This window comes from Botryllus schlosseri, chromosome 2 (assembly GCF_051294905.1).
Source record: "Botryllus schlosseri isolate E-star chromosome 2, Bs_hap1, whole genome shotgun sequence".
Taxonomy (NCBI): domain Eukaryota; kingdom Metazoa; phylum Chordata; class Ascidiacea; order Stolidobranchia; family Styelidae; genus Botryllus; species Botryllus schlosseri.
The window spans coordinates 35992408-36016776 of record NC_137237.1 but is presented as its reverse complement, the minus strand read 5'-3'; the positions used below and the strand labels follow the sequence as shown (position 1 = coordinate 36016776).

General features: G+C 38.9%; 2 protein-coding genes across 2 annotated transcripts in view; one reads left to right on the top strand and one right to left on the bottom strand.

The window, feature by feature from the left end:
• Window positions 1-23580, top strand: part of LOC145434680 (uncharacterized) — a 49535-nt gene extending 25955 nt beyond the window's left edge. The window contains exons 7-15 of the mRNA XM_080312025.1: window positions 726-1039; window positions 1685-1789; window positions 2230-2331; window positions 3397-3552; window positions 6376-6456; window positions 6636-6812; window positions 7089-7284; window positions 10086-10140; window positions 18835-23580. Of these exons, the coding sequence (XP_080168151.1) occupies window positions 726-1039; window positions 1685-1789; window positions 2230-2331; window positions 3397-3552; window positions 6376-6456; window positions 6636-6812; window positions 7089-7284; window positions 10086-10140; window positions 18835-18925 (1277 nt within the window). The 3' untranslated portion in view covers window positions 18926-23580. The remainder of the gene's footprint in view (window positions 1-725; window positions 1040-1684; window positions 1790-2229; window positions 2332-3396; window positions 3553-6375; window positions 6457-6635; window positions 6813-7088; window positions 7285-10085; window positions 10141-18834) is intronic.
• LOC145458451 (exocyst complex component 4-like) overlaps window positions 1-24369 on the bottom strand; it is a 364798-nt gene that overhangs the window by 313770 nt on the left and 26659 nt on the right. The window lies entirely within an intron of this gene.

Genomic DNA, 24369 nt, shown 5'->3' with positions numbered 1-24369 from the left:
GGCGGTCTCGCCTGGGAGTCCTTGAAATTGGGAAAGACCCTCAAATTTAAATTTCAAGCTTGAATGCCATTGCGTCACAGATAACATTGAGATGTAGCTAATCAATCGCGTAGCTCTTTGTTAAATGAATCAAAGAGAACCATACTAGAAATAGTTTTGTAGCATGATTTTTAATCACTACTTTACATTTTGCGCAATACTTGATAAAAGTCGCAGTAAGAAGTATCATAAAAATATAAAGGGTTGCACAAACTTACAATATAAAATCCCCTAAAACAACTTAAAACATCATACCACATAATTTAGGATGCTTCGGGAAGCTGAAAAAGTCCTGTCCTACTTATTATGGATCCCGTATCATAATGGGGCGGACCACGATCATTCCTCTGCGGGTATAATGGTGAAGGTGAATAAATTTTAATTGTCTGACGCAACAGTAACCGATGCCGAAACAGAAGACAACTGCTACATAACAGTAATTATACAGCTGAATAGTAAAGAACTTCTTGTATCCGTCAACGCAACAAGATATTGCCAATGGAAAAAACATGCCCAATTGCGATGAACGAAATGAAAATAAACGTGTTAGTCAATAATAGATGCCGCTGAATAACCGCATTTCAACGCAACATTTCACCCATCGTGATTAACAAAAATGTTGTGTCTTTCCACTTAGTACGCCGTACAGTGACAATAATGTGACGATAACGCAAATCGCCTTACAGTCACAGATCAGAGAAGGAAACGGCAAGTTCTCGCTCGCTCGATTCGTTCGCAACTGGAGCAGAAGACTGGGTGGAAAGACAAGTACCTTCGGATGGAACTCTATATAGCAATTTATGAATCAGACGACGACGATCTCATCAAAATTTTTTCCGTGATCGATGTATCTGGGATCTCATTAAGTCACGACGAAGCTCATGTCGTCGGGGCTCTTGCGGCGAGAAATGAAAGTCTGGATTCTTGGTGTTTAGAAGACTGCGAAATCGACGACGATATGTTTAGGATCATTACAAGATGTGTGAAGAATCGAACTCATGTGAGTATCAGTATAAATCACTTGTTATTAAATGATTTTTTATTATGTAGGGACACTACAAAAAAGGCTATAAAGGCTTTCTAAATGCCGTAAAAATTCCCTTACACAACACAGACCGACAACACAATGATCACATTTCCTCTCCCTCAATCGAAGCAACCTAATCAATTGTTATCCGATACTGGGTTATGCGCCACACGGAAAACGTCAATGGAGAATGTGACACAAACTTGAACAAGACACTTTAAAGGTCACCCCAAAACTCACACTATTTAAAATGAGATCAATTTCTCCGGATAGACAAATGTATTTGACGGGATGATGGTGTATGGCCTACATGCGCTATCGTGAAAATATGAATCTGACGCAAATTCATGCAATCTAATTCCTTGTTAATTTTCGAAATTATTTTGATTAAGGGTTCTGAATTCGCTCTATATTTCTTAGTGATACATGTTCCCATGGCAATCGTATTCACTGATGAGATTCCTGGGATCGGGATTATGACATAGGTTGGTAATAAAGGGTCTATCGAAGATCCTTCGACAGTATCGTAAATATATTCCGACCGATTGACTTTACATCTTGGCGTGGATGATTAAATGTACTACTGACATTTCTCTTCCACATTAAAAAATATTTCAGGTGGAGAAGTTGAATTTGTGCTACAACAATTTATCAACAACGGCACTGCGTTCACTTCTTGGACATCGCCTAATTGATTGGCTATCTGGGAATTTGGATTGGGAAGTGAGTTCGATTCCATGGTTTGTAGTTGTGCATGTGAAATAATAAATCTTCTTTGATTGATGCGCACTATCATTTGGCTGCATTTTAAGGGCTGATGTTCTTCCTGCCATAAACATTCCTATTTACCCGGTCTTGGTACCGACATTGGTTTACCGTGGATGCCGCTTACCAGTGCGTTAGTTTCCTGCTCGACCGCCCCTAAAAATGCTAGTGTTGTTGCAATGTGCCATCGATGACGCCGTTGATGCACAATGAAACCGTTTGACAATTCACTTGTGTCCTAAAGTTCGTGTTTATGAACGGTGTAATTTCCTACCTTCCTGCATTAGCGATGTCGTGGAATCTATGTGATATCGGTATAATATATTTACGGTATTACTTCGCGTAATTTCATTGATAACCCATGCTCTCCGTGACGAAGTTTCTCATCTAAACAATAGGTTGTCATGCTGACTGCACAGGGGTATAGTTTTGGATTGTGGAAAGAAAAAGAAGTCATCAAGATAAGTGGCGGTATCTTTGCAGGGCAGTTTAACATCAAGGTTGGATATTAGGACTTAAATATGCTACCAACTCGATATCAATGATTGATACCACCCTCCAAATTTCCGTCGCTCATTTTTTCTTTCCATTCCCCTTATTCCTTAATTCACTACGAAAGGGGTGGCCACCCTGAGGACGTGGAAGCATAAATTTGGGGCCGTCCACAAAGTAACTGCATTAGAATATGTTGGCGGCCGTCAACATGCATTTTGAATGCTGTGCGTCTTACAAAAGTTGTTCTTTTAATACTTTTGGGCGGTTCCAATATATTTTTAATTTATCAACAATCATGATGGGAGGTCAACAAATAACAAAGTGACAAAAAGTTATGAATAACATTATGGGGCCAGCCGAAGATGCATCATCATTAATTGATTCCGCCTAATGTTCGAAAGTACTCCTTCCATCAGCTCTATCGGTAAATCTGATCACGCGGAGAAAATATAAATATTCATTAGTAGTGGGTGGATTGTACAATGTACAACTACCAACACTAATGACGAAATAATTTATCACAGACAATCATTTATTTGATAAATGTTCCGTGATGTCTCATTTTCTGCGAGTTCGACACCGTGCAAAAGCTAGAACGTAGACTTCAAACTATAAATACGTTTACATATCCTGGGTTCTAAAGGTACGGACATTCAAACAGTTACGGTCTCGATACTATAGATCCTTGGCATATCGTATTAGAAAACGGTTTCGCTACGCCGAATTTGGCAATGGTTACTCGTAGCTGTAAGTAGTAAGTGTAAAGATGTTGGAACTAATCAAGAATTGAGGATAGCCTGTTTCCAACGAGAGTAAACGAATTGATGTTGGTATCCTCGATTACACGTAAGGAATCGGTTATAATATTCTTTGATTCTCAAGTCCATTAGGAATTTTATGTTGCATTACACGATCTATTGCATGAAATTATATCAGCTCGCTTATTCCCTGGATTACGAATCACTACTTTTTAATGTATATGATGTATGTATTTCTGTCACGACAATCCAGGGGAGGCAGATTTGTGGTTGGTAGAACGTGACATTACTAGCAATATTTTCTTGTCACAGGAATCCACTCTAGTATTTGAACGGATTCAATACCTCACACCAGTGGTATTTTGTGGGAAACTGTTCGATCCGGAATGTGTGATATTGAATGAACAGCAACAACTGTTGGCCAAGCTGGATGATTTGCTAGAGATAAAAGAGCTGAAATTGGAGAAGGCCAGTCACGAATATTTCGCTTTAAGTATCTCTGTTTTCAGGTTTTCTATCTTCCTTAAGGTTGAGCTATTGTTGGCAGATCCCAGTATTCGATTTTCCTTATCTTATTATAGGTCAATAAATCAATCAAGCAATTATTTCAAATGCATATTGGGAATCCATTTGATCCTGACAGAATAATACGTTGTCGCGTTTTCCTCGTCTCAAGTGAATCTGAGTTTAACTTTTGCATTTAGGCTAATCCTCAGGGATCTTGTTCGAGGCTTCGGGTCCCCGGCGCCGCCCGGCAGATCCCTTTTCATTTTTATTTATCTAATTCAAAAGTCGATATATATATATATAAGTGAATCTGTTTGTTTCAATTGTCAAATCGCAACAGATTAGGAACGATTGGTGGCACAGGTTAAGTGTTGAGCGAAAGTGGAAGTGAGGTGACATGTCACTAAAATAATAGGGGAATTCCCAATTTCCAGTCAAGTTCAACAGCTCAAAATGCAAACAGAGAGCAAGACACAAGTGTCAGAAAAAAAAGGTATAAGACGCTTTTTATAAGTACGGGAAACAACAATAAGTTTTCCGAAGTTGATGAATTTTGAACAACTCTAACGAAGAGATATTCATTGACTTTTGTAGCTTTAACGTTTAATAGGAATCACATTTAGGCACGACGATTCTTAATCGGTACCACCGTGAATGTTACGACCATTGCGATTTCGAGCAAGATTCACTTCTACTTCGAGCTTATTGGCTTTTCGATACATTTAGTTGTCAGTTCGCTTTCCGAGTCTAATTTGGCAATATATGCATTAAAACTGGTCGTCCGACAACACCAACTCTAGGATGGACTGACGGTCCCTTATTTTCCCGGCCAGATCCACTACTCTTGATTTTGCGTATTACAATGCGAATTGCGAAAGTATACCCTTGTCTAATACTACATAAAAACCTATCGCCGGTCATGTAAACATGATTGTGAGCTCACTGGTATGGATGCAATTGAAACACTGTTGGTAAACACATCTACACATACGTGAAAATATAAGCGCATAAACTATATTCGTTCGATATAAATCCTACAAGAGGGTTGGTTAAGATAAACACTGAGCAATGTAAGCACTGAGCCGTCTAATAAACACATATATGTTGATATAATTAATTTACTACTAAGACAACGTAAAGCTGTGACCTTGTCGTTTGTGATCGATATATTTTTGATGTAACAATGGAGAATCAGTGACACGTACAATTAATGAATGACTGGTTGCTCTCACTTTTAAGTGACATCGGCGTATCGCGAACAATCCGAACATGTAAAAGATATAGTAATTTGATCAACACCTTTTTACTTGATGACTTGAATTGACTGGTAAAGTTTGCTCCGAGTCACGAATCAATCCACATATCTGACTCACCGAGTCATGCCAAGTCAAGTCATTTTTGCATAGTGACCGATTCAATACAAGTCATGCGAAAACTTGACCTCCGTCTGACTCGAGTCAAGTCAAGACTCGAATCATTTTCGTATGATAGGATAACAATTCGGTCCTTTTTTACCTCGCAATGATTGCTAGATTTAGCAGTGGTCCTCGAACTGGGGGGCGGCTCCCTCGGGGTATGTGAAAGCATCTAAAAGTGGGCGCGACGCTGCGGCCAACTGAAATATTTTTTCGCGCTTCACGCGATTTACCTGAAATTCATACTTGTTTTTCTGTGTATTGTCCTAATTTTGACAATTCTCTCATCAACAGTCATAACCTTCCATGCCATTAAACGAGCCATTAGGATTGATAGCATATTGGTTACATTTTAGTAATATGACGGGGGTCGCGATATTTTTTACTATCATAAAGGCGGGCGTGTCTAACAAAAGTTTGAGAACCACTGGTGTAAAGATAACGAAACCACGATTGTGGTGTCGAGAGACATCAAATTGACATCTTATCTCAAATATACCGATTATATTTCGCAGTCGGTTTATATATTGAAACATATCATGTCAATAAATGTTGAAAATGTTATTAATAAGTAGGGCAAGTTCTTGTTGCAGTCAAATCCGTGGAAAGTAGCACTTATTTTTCACAAAAGTTGCAGTATTAAGTTGCATTTATTTTTCACAAAGTTGCACTAAAAAGTTGCATGCATGGACAAGTTCCTTGAAATGATTAGGGTGCGCGACACTCGAATCGATCCGTATCCAAGGCACTGTAACAATACTCAGTGTTCGCGATTTCAGCAAAATCAATAAAAATGACCCAGCAGAAATATAATTTTCGGCGGTCTAGCCTGAATGTACGTCTTATCATGAAGGAAATCAAATTTAAACGACAGTGTCATAATCAAGCGATCTATTTACATATCGTGCAAAATATTTACAGTAAAAATTAGTTGCACGAAAACTCGAAAACAATTGCAAAATGTTTAATGAAAAATTGAAAAAGTCGCATAAAAAAATAGAGAAAAGTTGCTAAAGTTGCGATATAAGATATAAGGATATAAGTAATCATTGTGATATATGGTATAAACCAGTATCCGGTCCTAGTTTTTTATGCTCTGTCCAGTATGTTATATTATCTGGGGTTGATGAATCAGCCTTCACGAGGATATATGTGATCACGTTACATATCTATCGTTTTGTGAAACCGACTTATTACGCACTTATTGCGCATTTGGAAGGTGAAATTGTTGTGACAGAAATGTTTATTTACTACATAGCAATGCTTTATGAAACATTTCGAATGAATAACTATTTTAACTATATGAAGACTGATTTCACTATGATCATTGTGACTACATCTTGTCTCATGTAACCAATATTGCGTTTAGATCAGTAAGATGCTGCTTGATTGTACGGACGAACAAACTATCGATTGGTCGTTGATTGAAACGTTCTTGAAAAAGTATCAGGTCAGATCCGTCCTCCGAAATTTGAAATGCTTGCCAATGTATTTATGTTTTCCTGTGATACGATTGGGCACAAATCCAAATAGTTCATCATTGACAACCTGAATGACCAAGAATAATTGTCTCGGTTATGTTTTCATATCTTATGTTGTACCTTTAATAGTCTATCTTTCTCATTCGAGATTGATGTCCTGGATATTGCCGTGAACGGCCAGACATCCGCCGATGATTACGAGCACATTTTGGAAAGCGTGACGGAAATCACTGTTTTGGGTTTTCACATCAATGTCCATGCGACTTTTTATGTTGAGAATGCGGATAAGTTCATAAAAACAGTACAAGTTTGCCAGCAAATGAAGGTAATATTTATTTGCACATTTGGAACCGTCTCCCCGATGACTTGGAATTCCATCTCTGAATATTTCCGTCCATCACTGGTTTCCGTTATATTAATTTAATTAATCACCCAAGATATCCACCGCAATTGCGATATTCATGATTTCTATTACTACGTTTATCTAATCCTAAACCTAAACTATGTTGCAACAAATCACATGCCGTGGTGAAAACGACCGACAGTGACGGTAATCATCACTATAGTGCATCATATAATTAAGACTATTCTCCTACCACAGATCGAATATCTCCGATGCTTATTTGAAGATGAATATCTTTCTTCACTTGATAAGATTGCGTCTCTCGTCAAGATCGATAATTTAAAAAAATTAACATTGATATGCGAGGATGATAATGATGAGTTTAGAGGAGACGATTCGACGAAAGTTTGGGAGATTGCAAGTGATCTCGGTGTTGAAATGGAAGTTTTGGAATGTGAGTTTGTATGTATTTGGTTGCATCATCTTGTAGATTAGTTATTCTAATTATTGGTGGTTGTCCGATTAGTTCTACAGTGTATATTCAAACTATGGAGTTATGGAAACGTATTCAGATCTTGGGTGACATGCTGGTATTCTTTGACGTGGATAGAAATACATCTCTATCCCATCAAGTATTCATTTATATGACTCGTTTTCGGTCTCTGCCGAGCATGCGACGACTATTTGATAGGGATGGTGTGAACGTGAGGTTCACGCTCGCGTTCTGTGTGTGAACCTCGGAAATTTAGAGATTCACGTTCGCAAACGAACTTTGGTAGGTTCTGCACTGTGAACCTTTTTCATATATTAAAATTTTCACGTCATTATAACATCTTAGGTTGAAATTTATTGCATCTCAACTGCAGGCCACTCGATGCATGGCGCTGGAAGCGTAAAAATCAACACTAAACGATCATGCCCTTGACAATCTCAAAAATTTTGCGTGCTTTGTGTTACAAAAGTTTGCTCGAAATATCCAGCTTTTTGTTTGTGAATATTTAGTTAGCTCTGAGCTTGACCCGCAATCACAGAAAATGAAGAGCGAAATACGCTACATGTAGGATTGCAGGTGGTAAGCGAATGATGCTTATTCAACCAATCAATGAAATTGATATCGTTGTCTGATTTAAAAATTCCAGCAAGCGTACAGGGTTCATCTCGAGTTCACATGTTTATTGTATCGTAAAAATCAAATCCGTGCGACTGGGGTGTTGGCTACTGCTGTATAACTTGGGGTAATACCCGCTTTACACTCCGCTCAATATCAACGTAGCAACACTCTGGCGCCTAATACATTGTCCGGTCTGGCATAGACCGTCAAGACGTAAGCTTATATTCCTTTGCAAGTCCTCGTCGAAATTGTTGGAAAAGCGACGGAAGATATTGATTTTATGGGATTAACATATCATGTCATCGCTCAAGTTGATACAATTGAGGGCGGTTAAAAAGTCAATAAGTACTTCAGCATTGTGGCATTATGTGACCCGTGTCGTCGCCAGGTATCTTATACATTAATATAGGCTATCACTTTATTGAAATGCAGGGTTAGAATTAGCAATATGACCATGACGTCACATGACGTCATGAGGTTCACACCATCCCTACTATTTGAGAGTCCGACGGTATAGCATGGGCCCGAATGAAGTTGGTACCCGTGATTACGATGAAAGCATCATTCACGTTAGGAGTGATTCATGAATATATATCAGATAACAGAAGCATCACAGAATAAGAAATAGCTATCCAGATACTTCCGTCTAATAACATGTCGATAAAAATATAATTAACGAGGCAATGTGCTATAAATATGATGTGGTCTCAAATTAGAGATATGAGTAGGCTACTGTGAAAATCTTTTGTGGGCAGCCACTTTACTTCAGTAAGCACTGTAATCGGACTGCAGCTAAATATTTTCACTAAATGTACCACTGCAATATTACGGAGGCTACTCATCACCACTTCCTAATCATTTGTACAGTATTAGTAGCGTGAAACCGAGCCTCGGCCAGTACGTTTAATGCATTAGAATATATAATACACATGTCGCAAGTTGTTACTAGAGACTGTACTGTTGCATCACGAAAAAGCGAGGTAAGTGATGCATTACATATTATCCACATAATTAGACTTATAAAGAAGTGGGGATGAGTCGGAGGCAGATTAGGAAGAGTGATGAAATGTGTGCCAATCATTTCGCAGAGGGGTATGAAGTGAGGCGATTTATCTAAATGCCACAGAGATATGGCTGCAGCTCCAGTGTAATGATACATTTCGTGAAGAATCTTGTAGCTGCATTCTGGCTATAACGGTTGCTGCTGTGACTTGTACATTATTCGGCGGGAGTTATTACCATATGTGATGGGTACGGACTGTTGTTACATAGGCCTAGGCTATAGTATGGGTGGACAAACTGCGGCTCTCTGAACGTTGGATTGCGTCTCTGTAATTATTACACACACGTTTCGCCATTTTGCTAAAGCGATCCATCCTGTTTATAAATTGATGCATTATATCGCGTATTCACAATATCCGCGTTGTTGCTTTTCTTATGGTTAACGAGCACTTCCTCAAATGCTCAGCATCACTTGAAGGACTGCTTTGACGTCATATCAGACTGATTTCAAACACCCTGCAGCACAGGTGGAAACGGACCGTATCACCACGTCACCTCACAACAACAAACTTCATTTGATAATCCACTTTTCATTGCGACGGAACAAATTCGTATTTCAGAATTTTTGTGTTGTGGCTCTTTTAAAACTCATATTTTTGATTTGCGGCTTGCGCATTAAGCAAGTCTGCCTACCCGTGGGGTATATTATCTAAGGATTTTCTGAATCATGGTTCAAAAATTTCAAGCTATCTCAGGAATTTCATTCACGCTCTAATATACTCAGCGCATTAAAATGTCTGATTCACACGTGACATTTGCAATATCAAACGTCATAACGGGCTCCAGCTGGAGATATTAGCCCCCAGTGATAGTTGCGTGACGCTGTCATGAGTGCGTATTACTTCAATATGAACAATAGCCAGCAAAGTCATATGTTAAGGTCAACAACTTCTAGAATAACACGATTTCTGGGCAATGAGAGAGAAACCGAATACATTGGCTTCTGTAAACTCACTCGAACTCCGATGAGTGTTTTCGATGTTACCCAACATATTCAGTGTTAGGACGAAATACAGAGGATCTAGATATCGTATATACTTATTTGCATTTGACACTCTGTAAATTATCATATCTCGTTTTAGTATTGCGACTAGATTTCGATGCCTGGAAGCAACTGGATCAAGACTTTTATAACAGGTGAGCAGATGTCGCGACTGCTGCACGTAATAATTCGCATATACATTCAGTTTCAAACATTAACGATGAAACATTGAGACGCTGTATCCATTTATTAAGTGAAGAATTAAATAGAAATAGGAATTCGAAAATCGCAGTCCATCCATCCACTGATGTTATCATTTGCATATGCATTACCTTCAACATCCGTCTCCTCTCTGCCGCCTTCTCTCCTCTTCCTTCCCGTCACACAATGGCTTCAATTTCGAGTCACCAAGGGGCTCTTCAATCATGAAAAACAGACTTTGGGCAGCAATTTTCCTCTGAAAACCACTGTATTCCATTAACTGTTAATGATTAACAGGTTAGGGGATTCCTGAAGACGTTTTGTCAATGAATCTGACTATGCATCCAATTTTTTGCTAATACTTTATGTTTCAAGATATTTGCATTTTAACAGTATTATGCGCCGTGTATTGTAACCCAGTAAATATCCCCATATTTGAACTTCAGCTAAAACATTTTCACGAAACACTCACTTTACAGGAAACACTTGTTTTATCGTTTCATATAAACTCCTTCACATTCTTGTTGACATCTTTATTTACAGAATTCATAAAACCTACTTTTTAAAACAATCTTATTTTTGAAAAAAACTAAAAAAAACTTCAATTTTGGCCTTCGTCATGTGTGCAGACGATAGTGACATGCGAAACATATTTAGTGTCAGCTAAACTAGCCGTATAATCTATTTTCGGAATAAACAAATTTTAAGACATATTTAAAATATAATCTGCTAGAACAGTGCTCTTTGACCTTTTCTGTCGTGGTGCAACCTTTTAACGTTTAGTGGAAACTCGTATACCCCTAGCCACATAAAACACTGACTACGTATAGTAAGCCTAATTCAGGGGTGCTCATCCTTTTTGCTAATCACGGCCGTATTTCGATTACATATATAGCACACGGCCGTATTCCGGCGGAGAGTCGTCATGTCCCATCTGGAAGTTATATACACATGTTAAAATTGGCTACTGGGAACTTCGCACCGCGGAGAGCCCCGGTGGTGTTCTGAGCCATCACTGATTTCTTGAGATATACCTTGCGTATAAATATTTTAAATGTAGCAGTAGAACACCTTCCGCAGGCTTGTACCAAAATCCCGAGTATAAAAGATAAGAAAAATTATCTGAATTCCTATTTTAGTCGCAGAGAGCGAGAAAAAAATTTCGAACTGGAAATTTCATTTCGTTGATAATATTGGTTGTTTCATATATCACTGAAAAATATTTATCCATTGCTAGCCCACGTGATCAGATTAACAGGTAGAGATGATGGAGGAAGTGCCTTCGAAAATTTTGGGCACAAAATTAATGATGACGCGTCTTCCACTTTTTATTAATAGGTTTGTTGCATGTTGATATTTTTTACCCCTCACTAGGATTGTAGACATAGTCTAATCATATATTAGAATCGCTCAGATTACACTATTATATTAAAAACGAATAATCCAATTATCCAAGTCACCCTGAATCGGGCCATGCGTGAATAAAATTTTAAGGCTGAATCTAGGTCTCTCTAAGATTTGGGAACTAATTCGTTGATTCAAATAGCTTGTTGACGGCCGCCAACACACGCTAGTTTAATGATATGTAGAGAGCCGCATAATTTATGTTTCACGGCTGCATGCGACAGTACGTCTGCAGGTTGGCCACCTCTGGCCTGTTGAAATAAGGACGAGCAAGGCTGCAACGTATTGGAAGTGCTAAATACTAATGATGGCTCAAGGTTACCGGACCACCATCTAGTGTAGTGGTTATCAAACTCGACCCCCTCCCCTGGCTACGCCCCTGCAATTATGCACACTGCGCTATTTATATGCATCTCACAGGAAATACTAATTCAAAATGTCTGAGCTCTCGCGGAGATTTCCCCAAGAATCATTATAGACATATATCGGTAGCTGACCAGATGTCTACTCCATCTTGTTCTACTCCAGAATGAGCCAATGACTGCACTACCCACGTTTAAATGATAAGAAGCATTTTCTTATGACATCACAAAAGGAATGTAATTTACAGGCTGCGCTAGGCTGATATGAACAATGAACATTGTACGATATTGTACACCTGATCAACATGTGCTTCAGACACAAACACGCCTATTTATTGTGATACCTAGTCATTGGTCCATTTTAATGCGGATCTGGTACACCCCAGTACACCCCATCTGAGTGGTACACCCTTTTATAATTTTGGTACACCCTGCGGTGTTCGATACACCCGGTTGAAGAGCCCTGTGTTAGAATATAACTAACAGAGAATAGCTTGTTCACATAGAAAACATTGTGGAACAGTGTTAATGAACGATTTCATACGGTTTTTGTTGTTTTCGTATTCAATAAATATTTATAAAAGTATTCTCGCATCTTCTATGCAACCGTGAATGAGAGCTCTTATCCATGGACTTATCACAGTGATTTAGTCACCAACAAGATGCTGACAGATTCAGCCCCTTCCTTTCCTGAACGATTTTTTAGCTCAGTGGATACGTTTTATTGTATATTGAGAATTGACGCCTCTCATCATTCAGCAGTGAAGGCTGCCAAGACAAAAATATCCTGGGTGAATGCAGACTGATTTTGCGGATGCCGGTTTACTCAGACAACCGACAGGATATCGCAAGGGTTGAGCGGGGTAGTGGGGTAGCATGGGGGCCTGGTGTAACAATTAGAAAGCGTTACAAGTACATTTCCGTATCTTCCTTGTGCATCGCATATGTATATATCATGAGAAGCCGGTGGTACCCGTGGTACCGATGGATCAAAAATTGCACAATGATCTCTGGCCCTAAAATCCTCAGCCGAGAATAGCAGATCTTTTGCTGTCTCAGCACTTTGATACAAGCTCTGCCTATTGCGGACATTTACACGGATATCCTCCTTTACAAAAAATATTTATAAACGTTCGAAATTTGCTGTACGAACGTACCATCGGTCCAATGGCATACGACCACAGGACTTATGAGTAGGGCAATTTTTTTTTGACATGTCTAAAAAAGTCAAAATTAGGTCAAAATTGTAGCGTTAGGTCAAAATTTGTCAAAATTGTTTACAAAGTCAAACATTTTTTTACCTCTGAATTTTGTTTGTATTGTAGATTTTGCGCTGTCGGTGAATTTATCACCTGATATTTTACAGCTTGTAGCCTACTTTATAGGCCTACTGTTGTAAATGACCCATCGTCAGCTCATTGTGAATCATAAACGATCAAATGAAACAAATAGTGACATGGTTTTATGGTCAACGTACCGCAATATCCTAACTGAAGCAAGACTGCTTTGACATTGCATGATTCTTATATCAAGAAGCGCAAGCTGAAAAATTGTGATATAGACAACATTGTCAGAATGAAGCAACACGGTGTGTCACCAGCAGTGTGCACACAACTCCAGTGTTCTCAGCCAACAACCGCTGCTGTTTAACGTTCTTTCTCCATTCTTGGCAAGCTACTTAGTAAGGACAAATACTTTCTACCCGAGAATGTAGGAAAGTAAGCTATCTTTCGTTCGTTGTACTACAACAAATTTAAATTATTTCCACCATAATACGTAATGTAGCTACTGGAATTCTTCATAGGGCCAGATTTCGTTAAAATACTAGTTTTTTCATGGGCTTCTTGGAGGTGCAGAACTTCAATATACAATTGAATAGTATATTCATATTGAAATGAACCCGAATATTTTCGGCTGACACTCGTCAGGGGTAATCGTCAGCAACTAGTAGAGAATTGGAAAGAACATGGTATATCAACAATCGTATCACAAAATATGACGTCACCAGCATGAAAGAGAGGGCGTTCAATGTACTATTTTTAGGTGGTACACGAACTCCTTTTGTTGACAGAGTTTTGGTTGGTGTATTTTGATAAAAGTCGACTTCAAGTCACACAAATGACGTCATAGTTTGAGATACGATTGTTGATATACCATGTTCTTTCCAATTCTCTACTAGTTGCTGACGATTACCCCTGACGAGTGTCAGCCGAAAATATTCCGGTTCATTTCAATATGAATATACTATTCAATAGTTTTTTCATGTAAAAATTTGCTAGTTTTTGTGCCCAAAACGTTTTTTCAGGCCGATCTACTTTCTAAGGACAGACAGTTCCAACCAGAAATGAAGATAAGTAGTACAATTTTGACATTATGTGCGAAAACACCTAATTTGCATACGTAAGGTCAAAATTTGGTCAAATTTCAGTTTTTTTAGGTCAAAAAAAGTCAAAATTTAGATTTTTTAGGTCAAAATCTTCCGTTTTTTAGGTCAAAAAAAAATTGCCCTACTTATGAGACATACGCTTAAATCTCAAATTTTTTACCCTGTTTTGTTGTGTACTATAGCCTAAACAACAGTAAGCCAATCAAGAATGTTTCTTCGCCACCTTCAAGAATAAAATAGATTGTATCAACTCAAATTTTGGGATAACATCACGTTTCGATTTCCGCCAAATACATATTACCGGCAAATCGACATTTTGACTTTCAAATACCTCGCAATAGCGATAAAACACCATAACTAACTATGATTTACAGCCTCTATATATGTAGGCGTGTTTCTGTTGTTAAGTGTTTAGTTAGTCCAACTATCTTGCTTGAATTGGCTATGGTACCATAGGTCCCCGACCCTATAGATTTTGCAGTTGCATTGAAAATAGTTCACTTGAGGATGGTATTGATTCAAAAAATATGCGCCATTATATACCCCGATACAAAACCTATACTACTCATCAATAATTATTGCGGGTTTGTTAGTCTGGAAGGTGATATGGAAAAATATTATATGTTGATCCAAATTTCTTTTACACCCCCTAAAACGTAAATCACTTGTCATCATAAGCTGTACTATATCGGTACTTGAATGATTAATTGTCTTCATATGACCGGCCGTACCAATGTCATTGGATATCCAACGGTTCATATCTACTAGTACTGATGCATTTTGTGCTTAAGGTCCTCAAAGACTCACAACAAATTTTTTTTCATTAAAAAGGGCATTTCTTTATTCAGAGTTATTTTTTTCTATAGAAATAGACAGAAGGAAGAAGATGCATAAACGCCAAGCATTATCCAACGAAGGTGAAGTGTCGACAGTAGGATGACTATGTTACATTAGAGATTCTAGCTGACGATTTCGCATTCAATTGATGCAGTTGTCACGTGATCAATTTTGTGGTGTTGTTTACGTTATGCCTTTGACAATTATGTAACCAAAAGCACAACGTTTCATTTGGGAAAAACGATGGTTATACCGGGGAACGTCGTGTTCGTGCTTTGTATTTGCGCAGCGGATAGTTTAATATCAATAATTTGCTGATTTGTGCGCAGGAAAAAAAGGCGCTTTGCTATATTACATGGCTTTTTTTGTTTGTGTTGTATGTATTCATTGCAATAGCGGGATATCAAGTGGCCATCATTTGCTTCTCGGTTGACTGGTTGTCATATTGTATATTTTATAATGGCCATGAGAGTTTTATTTTCAAAATCCTGGCGGCAAAATATTTCATACCAGGTTTAATTTCTCCATCAAATCACTGATCGTTGTCCAACCCAAATCAACAAGATTGAATACATCTTACAATATACACTCATTCAGTTTCCAATTCTCTACTAGTTGCTGATGATTACCCCTGACGAGTGCCAGCAGAAAATATTCGGATCCATTTGAATATGAATATATTATTGAATTGTATATTGTAGTTCTGTACCTCTAAGATGCTCCTCAACCATGCATTACTGATTATTTTGTTTTTATAGCATTTAAATGATTGAATACAAAAATATGTACCGAATAATAGATACATAAAAATGAAAAAAAAATCAAAAAATAAAAGGTATGTTTATCATAGGTACAGGATGTGTTGTTTTCACATTTCGTATGATATGATATGATATAATAGACTACGAAAACTTAAAAATACATAATCAGAGTACTATCAAATGAAATTATGATACAACTGTAGGTTGCGTATGAATGCCAATAGAGACATCAAATATGCACGGTTTTAAGTGTCAACGCCTCGCGAGTCCTGAAAACTTTCTATAACTTCTAAAATCCACCTGACTGGATGCCGGTTGAATGCTTAATCCAATAATAAATTTAATTACTTTTATGACATGCATTAGGAAGATGTTTGGAGGCGAATTTTAATCCGGGATGTAGAATAATGATAGGACGGTATAGCAGTTACACTATAGCACGCAAGTTTGAACTCAAAGGGAGCCAAAATTTCTATTTTGAAGTCTTTACATTTCTGATAGATCCATTGTGAATTGGTTTGATTATTCACTTTTCGTCTCTTTGCTGATATATGAAGATTTTCACATTGTCAGTGGATACTTCATTGCTGTTAACATGTATGCTAGGATTTTATCTTGATAATGTACTTCATTTCCATGTGTTAAGATTTGCAGATCTGAAGTTGAAATAAAAATCAACTAATCATTCACATTTTCGGTGGTTTAATTTGTGTAGTCGACACTCCAGTAATTGACGCCAGGGCGGGTCCGATTCATCAACATATTTTTATCGTCCCTTTAAAGCAGGGCTACTCTATTTTGAGATCCGATAAAGTGGACACACTATTAAACAAATTCTGAAAGTAGTCATTCCGGAAACGAAAACGGGACTTGACTCGTATATTATCTTTCCCAGAATGTCGTTCGGTACATTGGAATCTAGGTTTTGATCGCATTATAACATTTTTTATAGAAAAGGAATGCATCCCCCCCCCCCAAAAAAAAGAGGAACTTTGGGGGTCCTTCGTGAACACTTTCAATTTATTGAAAAAGACGAAATCCTATTAAAACAGGACATATGGCAACCCTGCTATAGAGATCGTCAATAAGATTAAATTTCTAGTTTTCGGTAGAATTCGAGTAGGTTGTATCCAGTTACTTTCGCTTTCGCTTGTATATTATCTCTACTACAATACCTGTTTCGCTCTTAAAATCGGCGACTTCGGGAACCACTAATATACCAGCTTGTCACGTGAAAGGATGAACCGAGGTCGATCAACGCGGTGGAGCAAGTATATTAGAAAACCTTGTCGAGTTGTTTGGATGACAGAAGGAAAGTCCAGTATATATCATAATTTGCGAAAATACAAAAGTGCATTGTCGACTGTGTCAGCTACGATTTGATGAGCGGGTTAGAGGCGAAACGAATCTTGGACAAATGCGATGCCAGTCTGAAGCGACTGGTTTGTAGGAGGTACAGGATACGTTCTTCATGGTGATTTACAGAAATTGATGATGCGCAAGCCCGTCCTGATGTTAGGAACGTTCTGTAGTTTGATGTACTCCATTCAGCATTGAATTCATCGTATTATAAATTAGTGGTATTTAAACTGGTGTCCACGTTCCTTTTGGGGTCTGCGAGACCATTTTGTAGGACCACGAATCACGTTGCGAAAATTCTAACGATCCGCAAATTTCATTCTTTGAAATATACAAAATTACAGACAAATAATTTTTAGATTAAGCTAGGTGTAGGCCCGACATTATATCGGTAATCAACACAAAGTATATAAATGTTGTTGGTGTGGTTTGTGGTATTCATCGTGTTTATCGACTACTATGGTCATTTATACCACGCCGATATTTCTTATTCTCGATTCCGTATCTGCCGACTTGCAGCACGGCCCACTTCTAGGCTTTTATTAGACAGCTCATACAAGGATGAGATGGCGAGGAGGAGCCTAGATAAACCTTCAACACTTAAGTAGGAATTCTGGAGTCGAGCCGGGTCGCACTCGAACAAGCAACCCATTTGTGTTGTAACTGTGGATTATACTACCATGCTATTTCGCCACTCACAACTAACTATAGTATTCTGTTCAGAATTAGTCAATTTGAAGTATCAGTTAAGCCTCGCACGCTTTATTAGTAGTACTATTTCTTCATTTCATCGTACCCACGTATAGCCACTTCCAAATAAAACACGCATAATTTTACAGACATAAGTCTACCTGCATTTATTCGAAATTATAAGAGCATTGCTTGAGGTCGCTGAAATACTTTGCCTAGGGCAGTGGTTCCTAAACTTTTTGCCTTCATTCCCCACTACCCAAAACCTTTGTCATTACAGGTCAGCTATTTGGTTGTCTGAGTACACAAAGACACACAAACACACCAGTATGCAAGACAATCGTCTATAACTGCAACATAAAACGCATTGTGAACCGATATCGGTAACCCTCAAAATTTACCGAAAGCGTTATTTCACATCATACTGGTCGTGCTGGATGCGTTTGTGACGCCATCGTTGGTTATCCAGAGTTAAAATGAGTGTTAACCAACAACACGCAATATAATTTTCGATACATACATTCCAGAGCAGATAAATGGTCACGGTAATTGCGCATGTGTCTCCGAAAATCCGTAGGCAGTCCTGCATATAATGTTTAACCCTAGACTGCTCAGGTTGGGGTCAAAAAGACCCCAGGCGAACAAAAATGTGAGCCATATTTTTTTGTGCGGTCGGATTGTTATTACCAGACATGTAATCCTCAATGGTGTTATACACTATCATTCGGAATAAAGCATTAGCTGATTATCGCTAATACCTCGCCGCAATGAGCTATTGATTGCGCATAGGTCTGATTTTGCAAGTATAGTGGGCAGACTAAGTAATTATCTCCTCATTGTGACTTTTAGTTGCTGCTTGGCATTGGTTCTGTCACTTGCAGTCTACGAGATGATCAAGAAAATCCTGAAGAAGGTGAAGCTGGCAGTGATGGGTGGTTAGGAAAAGACGGTACCACGTTTTGGAGAAAGACTGCTCCGACTGCCAGTCGAAGTGCAGCGAATATGATAAAGTTTTCACCGGGTCTCACTGGGCCCGCACTAGAAGCTGATAACTGCATTGATTATTGGAAGCTCTTCTTCACACCACAAGTGATAGATTTACTTGTTGAATTTACAAACAAGAAGACACCTGAAGAAGCCCAAAACTACAAAGAGAAGTGCAGGGTAGGGTCAAGTAATTCGGTGGAGATGGAAGCTGTCATTGGTCTTCTTCTTCTGGCTGGGGTTCATAAAGCTCATGATAGTCAATTGATGAGTTTTGATATCTTCAAGGTAACAATGTCATGCGAAAGATTCCGATTCACTTTGCGATGTCTTCGGCTTGATGACATTACCACACGCGAAGATAGAAAAAATGACAAATTTGCGATAATTCGAACAATATCGGATATGATATTGAACACCTTCAAGAGAAATTACGTGTTGTCTGAATTTGTGACCATTGACGAAATGCTTTGGGGGTTTCGAGGACGGTGTTCTTTCCGACAGTTATTCGAAACGAACCGGCAAAATATGGCATCAAACTACATGCCCTGTGTGATGCAAAGACTTGCTACACCTACAATTTTGAAATTTATTGCGGGATGTAACTGGACTGGCCGTACAAAGTCGACAACTCGGCCAAAGAAGAAATGACACGGCTGGTGTCTGATATATCAGGATCTGGCCGAAACATCACATTCGATAACTGGTACACCAGTATACCCTTGATGACATCATTGCTTCACGACCATAAACTGACGGCAGTTGGCACCCTTTGAAAGAACAAGAGAGAGATACCTCCTGCGTTCATTTCTCTGCGGGGAGGGAGGTGTACAGCAGCATTTTTGGATTTCAAAAATATATGACACTGCTGTCATATCTTCAAAGGGCAAAGGCTCAAAGAAAATTCTTACCATGGTGAGTAGCCAGCATCACGATGATAAAATTGATGAAAGCTCTGGTGACGCTTGGAAATCAGATATAATAACATTTTATAATCAAACAAAAGGTGGCGTCGACGTGGCAGACAGAATGGTGGCAAACTATTCCTGTTCTCGCAATAGTAAGCACTGGCCTCTGACGATCTTCTTTGGATTGATGAACTTGTCTGCATGCAACGGCTATATATTATCTTCGCTGGCTAAATGTAACCGCGCGAAGAAACAAACACACAAAGGATTTGCAATGGAAATTGCACTGACCCTAACAAAGAAAAATGCAGTGTCCAGGCGAAGAAAAAAATACTCACTTACGCGTCCGCACAAAATCGCGTCTAAAAGAATTTTTCCGGGAGAAGACAGTACAATTCCACCAGCAAAGCTCTCCAAAGCTGCACGTGGCAGATGCTGTCTTTGCGGTAGAGCATAAGACCGGAAAACATCAGAAAAAAAGTGGAAAATGTGGGGAATTTGTCTGCCAAACATACTCTGTGAAAATAGTGACATGTCAAGAGTGCATGGAGCCGGATGATTCGGATTGAATCTACTTTGTTGTTGTCGTTGTTACTTTGTTGCATTGTTGTATTGTATTGTCTTGTCTTGTTGTTATTTCTTTGTTATTATAATTAATTGATGGGGGGTTTGACCCCATATCGCCATTTGCGTATTGGCGTTACGCCTCAGCCGGAACTTTACAATGGGTAGACAGTAGGGTTCAAAAAGGAAAGATGCATCGTTATAACGTCATGCAAGAGGTTATTAGACAGCTGTATAGCGAAATTGGTAAGAAAAAAGCATATTAACTTATGGGGTCTAATCGACCCCACCAGAGCGATCGTGGAACGATAATCCACCTGAGCAGTCTAGGGTTAACAAATGCGTCTATTCCCACCAGAAACCATTGAATTTCATACCAGTGGAATTCCCCACCGGTTGGGAAACCACTGGTCTAGGGGTGGGTGCCCTATGGTCGCATCGCTGAATCATCGACATTTCGTTGCTTACCATTTACGAACCAGGACACTTAAAAGATATTAGGGTTTGGCGGAGGTCGAATATGAATTTTATTCGGTTAAATGTGATTCGCGACATCAGAGATGCGTTTTAGAAGACGCAATCAAACATAGCCGAGCAGGTAGAAAAAAATCGACAACACCTGTCATATCGACTCCATATATGTTGATTTTGAAGGCGACCGTGGGTAGTCTAAAAAAATTGCCACCAGACCGTTTCGTGAATATTTTTTAAAAAGGTTGAGAACTACTGTTATAGATGGTCCCGATAGTGTTGGCGAACGACCTAGAACATTTTATTTAGTCAACACATAAAAGGTAACAGTAAAATTTCCAAATGATTTCCCATTAATGATGAATGTCACTTCATTCGCGGTGATTGGTGAAGTGTCATATTTGTCGGGTCTCAAAATATGGTAATCTTAAGATGGTATTTGTTTGGGGTTAGTAGGCCTTACCGGGCCTTCCTATATTTACAGTCCGTCACATCACGTTACGTATAGACGCCAAATCAGTACATAGCCATAGGGTTAGCGGCGGGTACACATCACTTTGATATGTCGCAGGATAACGTCTTGGAGACGCCAACATTCCGATATCAGGGTCATCACGTCGAGTTATAGGTTGGATTATATCACACTTGATTTCCGTGAAAACGTGAGTGGCATTGCACTTGGAATAACTTGAGCAGCGCAAATCAAGTCTGTCGTTCGGCTGGACACTCGTTTTCAGGCAGAGTGGTCGATATCCTACAACACGTTATTCCTTGATTGGTGCTGAGTCAATATATCACCAATCCTGCGTCGACCGTTACAGATTACATCGTGCCTGAGGTCAGCATCCCATACAATATAAACTAGTTCTTTCGATTATTGAAAGTATTCGACAAATATTTAGTCCATGGTGTTTTAGCAGCGTCAAATTTGATACCCGCTAAAATGGCATTCCATTCAGGGTCGCTACCTTGTGCACAGTGCGAAGTCGGTATTAGCACTTTCCGCTTTCAGTAAATTGTTAGTAAAGTTGATCGCGAAAGTTTAAAATACCCAGAAAAATGGAGACCGGAATTCGTCATCACAATTTCTTCTAATGGACAGCTCAAGTGAGCAACAACTGTGCAGAAACTTCAATAGAAAATACTTGAATCCAAACGAGATAGCGAGCGATCAACCATTTGGACTTGATTGATTTTATCTTGTTTCGCCGTTCAACTCTTCTTCCGTTTAGTGTTCGCCTTTTAGGGCGGAGATAATAAAGTTCGCTGATCCAGGAGAATGCTAATAATGTGATTAAAAACTGCTAATCAGGACGCATTTTAGGCGGAGATAATAAAGTTAGCTGATCCGGAAGAATGCTAATCGTGTGATCAAATACTGCTAATCGCGACGCATGCAGTTGGAAAAGGTTTCGCGCGATGGTTAGTCGAGGTATAGAAATTAAACATGGAACGGCAACGACCGATTTTGCAGCTTCGTTCCGCTTCGCTAAGACTGGAGTGGAGAATTGTTTTGCGTAAGCGACTGTAGGATTTCTGGCAATCCAAAAGTTATCTTCCCGAGTTCAGAATATACTGAATCTGGTCTTGATCGAAAGCTACTGTTGTACCAATTCCGAAAATATAAATTGAAATATTGATCAGGCACTGATCCACCTAGAATCTGTCCTCCAAGTCTGTAATTTCGGTATTGTTCAGAACAATTGGGTAACCGCAACACAATGGCCATAACAATGACCCGTTGCGACTCTCCGGACTATTAAAATGTATGCGTAAACTCTTTCATATTGACCAAAGCCGGTGACAGCTGATAAGATGTGAGCAGAAGCACATATTTCGTAACTTGTTCTGATGAAGTGTGGACTTGCACATATTATGACACCACTGCGGTGACTGATTTCGGTCGACTTTATGTGTTTGTCCCACATTGCATTTGTGAATGCACGATTTTGTGTCTAAATCGACGCTTTCTATTTAGAGTGTCAGTTCTGTTGTGGCGTTCTGAAGCGCTCCAAAATTTGTACAAAAGGGCCACCGTCGATATGGTCATTAGTAATTTCAAGCAGTATGCAGAGGTGGTCAAAGTAGTCAAGAAAGCTACTCAAGAAGAAGTAGAAGTAGCGACGAAAAAATCTACTCAAGTACGAGTAGAAGTACTTCTTCCATAAGCAACCTAAAACGACTTGAAGTAGAAGTAGAATTGATTGATTTTAAAAGTACTCAAGTAAGTAAGTAAGTAAGTAGTTGTGAAAACGATGCTAATTTGTTCACATGGATTGTATAAAGGTGCAAATGAGCTATGCGAAAGGTGACGAGCTTGATTCACATTGATGCATACCAGCAGGTATCCAATTTTCGATAGCATAAGCATTCGTCCACATCATGGGATGAAAATGATAGGAGTGATATGTAAATGCGATACTTATCCTGTTTCCTCGAACAACACGCTTTGGAAAATAGCATGGTATGGCGCCATCCCCCATATGATAAGGTCCGTAGTTTAGTCGAAGAGAAATACGGAGAAGTTGTATAGGATAAGGTGTAAATACTTTGCGCAATCAGTAAACGTTGATAAAAAATATGGTGGACCGTACAAATGCCATAGTGTGTAGCTTTATTTCCGGAAATTAAAGGCATTACTACACTTGCTTTTATACTTCAACGTATATGTTATCCATACAAAAGAACTGATATTAATTATAACTCAAAGTATATGATAATGGGAATTAAAAATGAAACATAAATACTAGTTCTAAAAGTGGAACACGTTTTTCATGCTTTTATAGTCCAGAAAGTTTCTAAGGTGATATGCTGAAACAGCTCTAAAACTAACAAAAAATGTCAGAGTCCACTTTTCTAGGTTAGGACATGGACAATCGACACGCTAGATTACGATATGACAAGTAAATGCCAGATTGCGAAACATCAGTTTAAAACGTTATGATGAGCCATATATACTGCGATGAATTATTTCATGTGGGCGAAGGGCGACAATGTGGTGTGAACTCAGGAATGAACTGTGTGAACGGAATTACGCCAACCCGCTACCAAAATTATATTCATCGATACTGTCGGGAAATCATACTGGTAACGCCCCTACCACTGCGCGCGAAGCGCGACGAAAATTCTGGGCTTTACTCAACTTTTATGGAAATTAAATGTTGGTACTCCGTGAAAACAGCCCCGAAATTCCTCAGGCTATCTTCCTGATTGGAAGATTGAACTACTTCTACTTGACAAACTGAAAATAGCGAAAAGTAAGTAGATCAGAAAATATTATGAAGCAGAAGTAGAAGTAGCAAAAATCAGATCTACTTGAAAAAGTACCAGAAGTAGAGGAAACTACTTGAGTACTTCGAAAAAGTAGAAGTACTTCGTTACTGACCACCTCTGGCAGTATGAGTGTTGGTATTCCGTTATCAGCTTTTCTGCCCATAGTGAAAATGAAGTAGACACA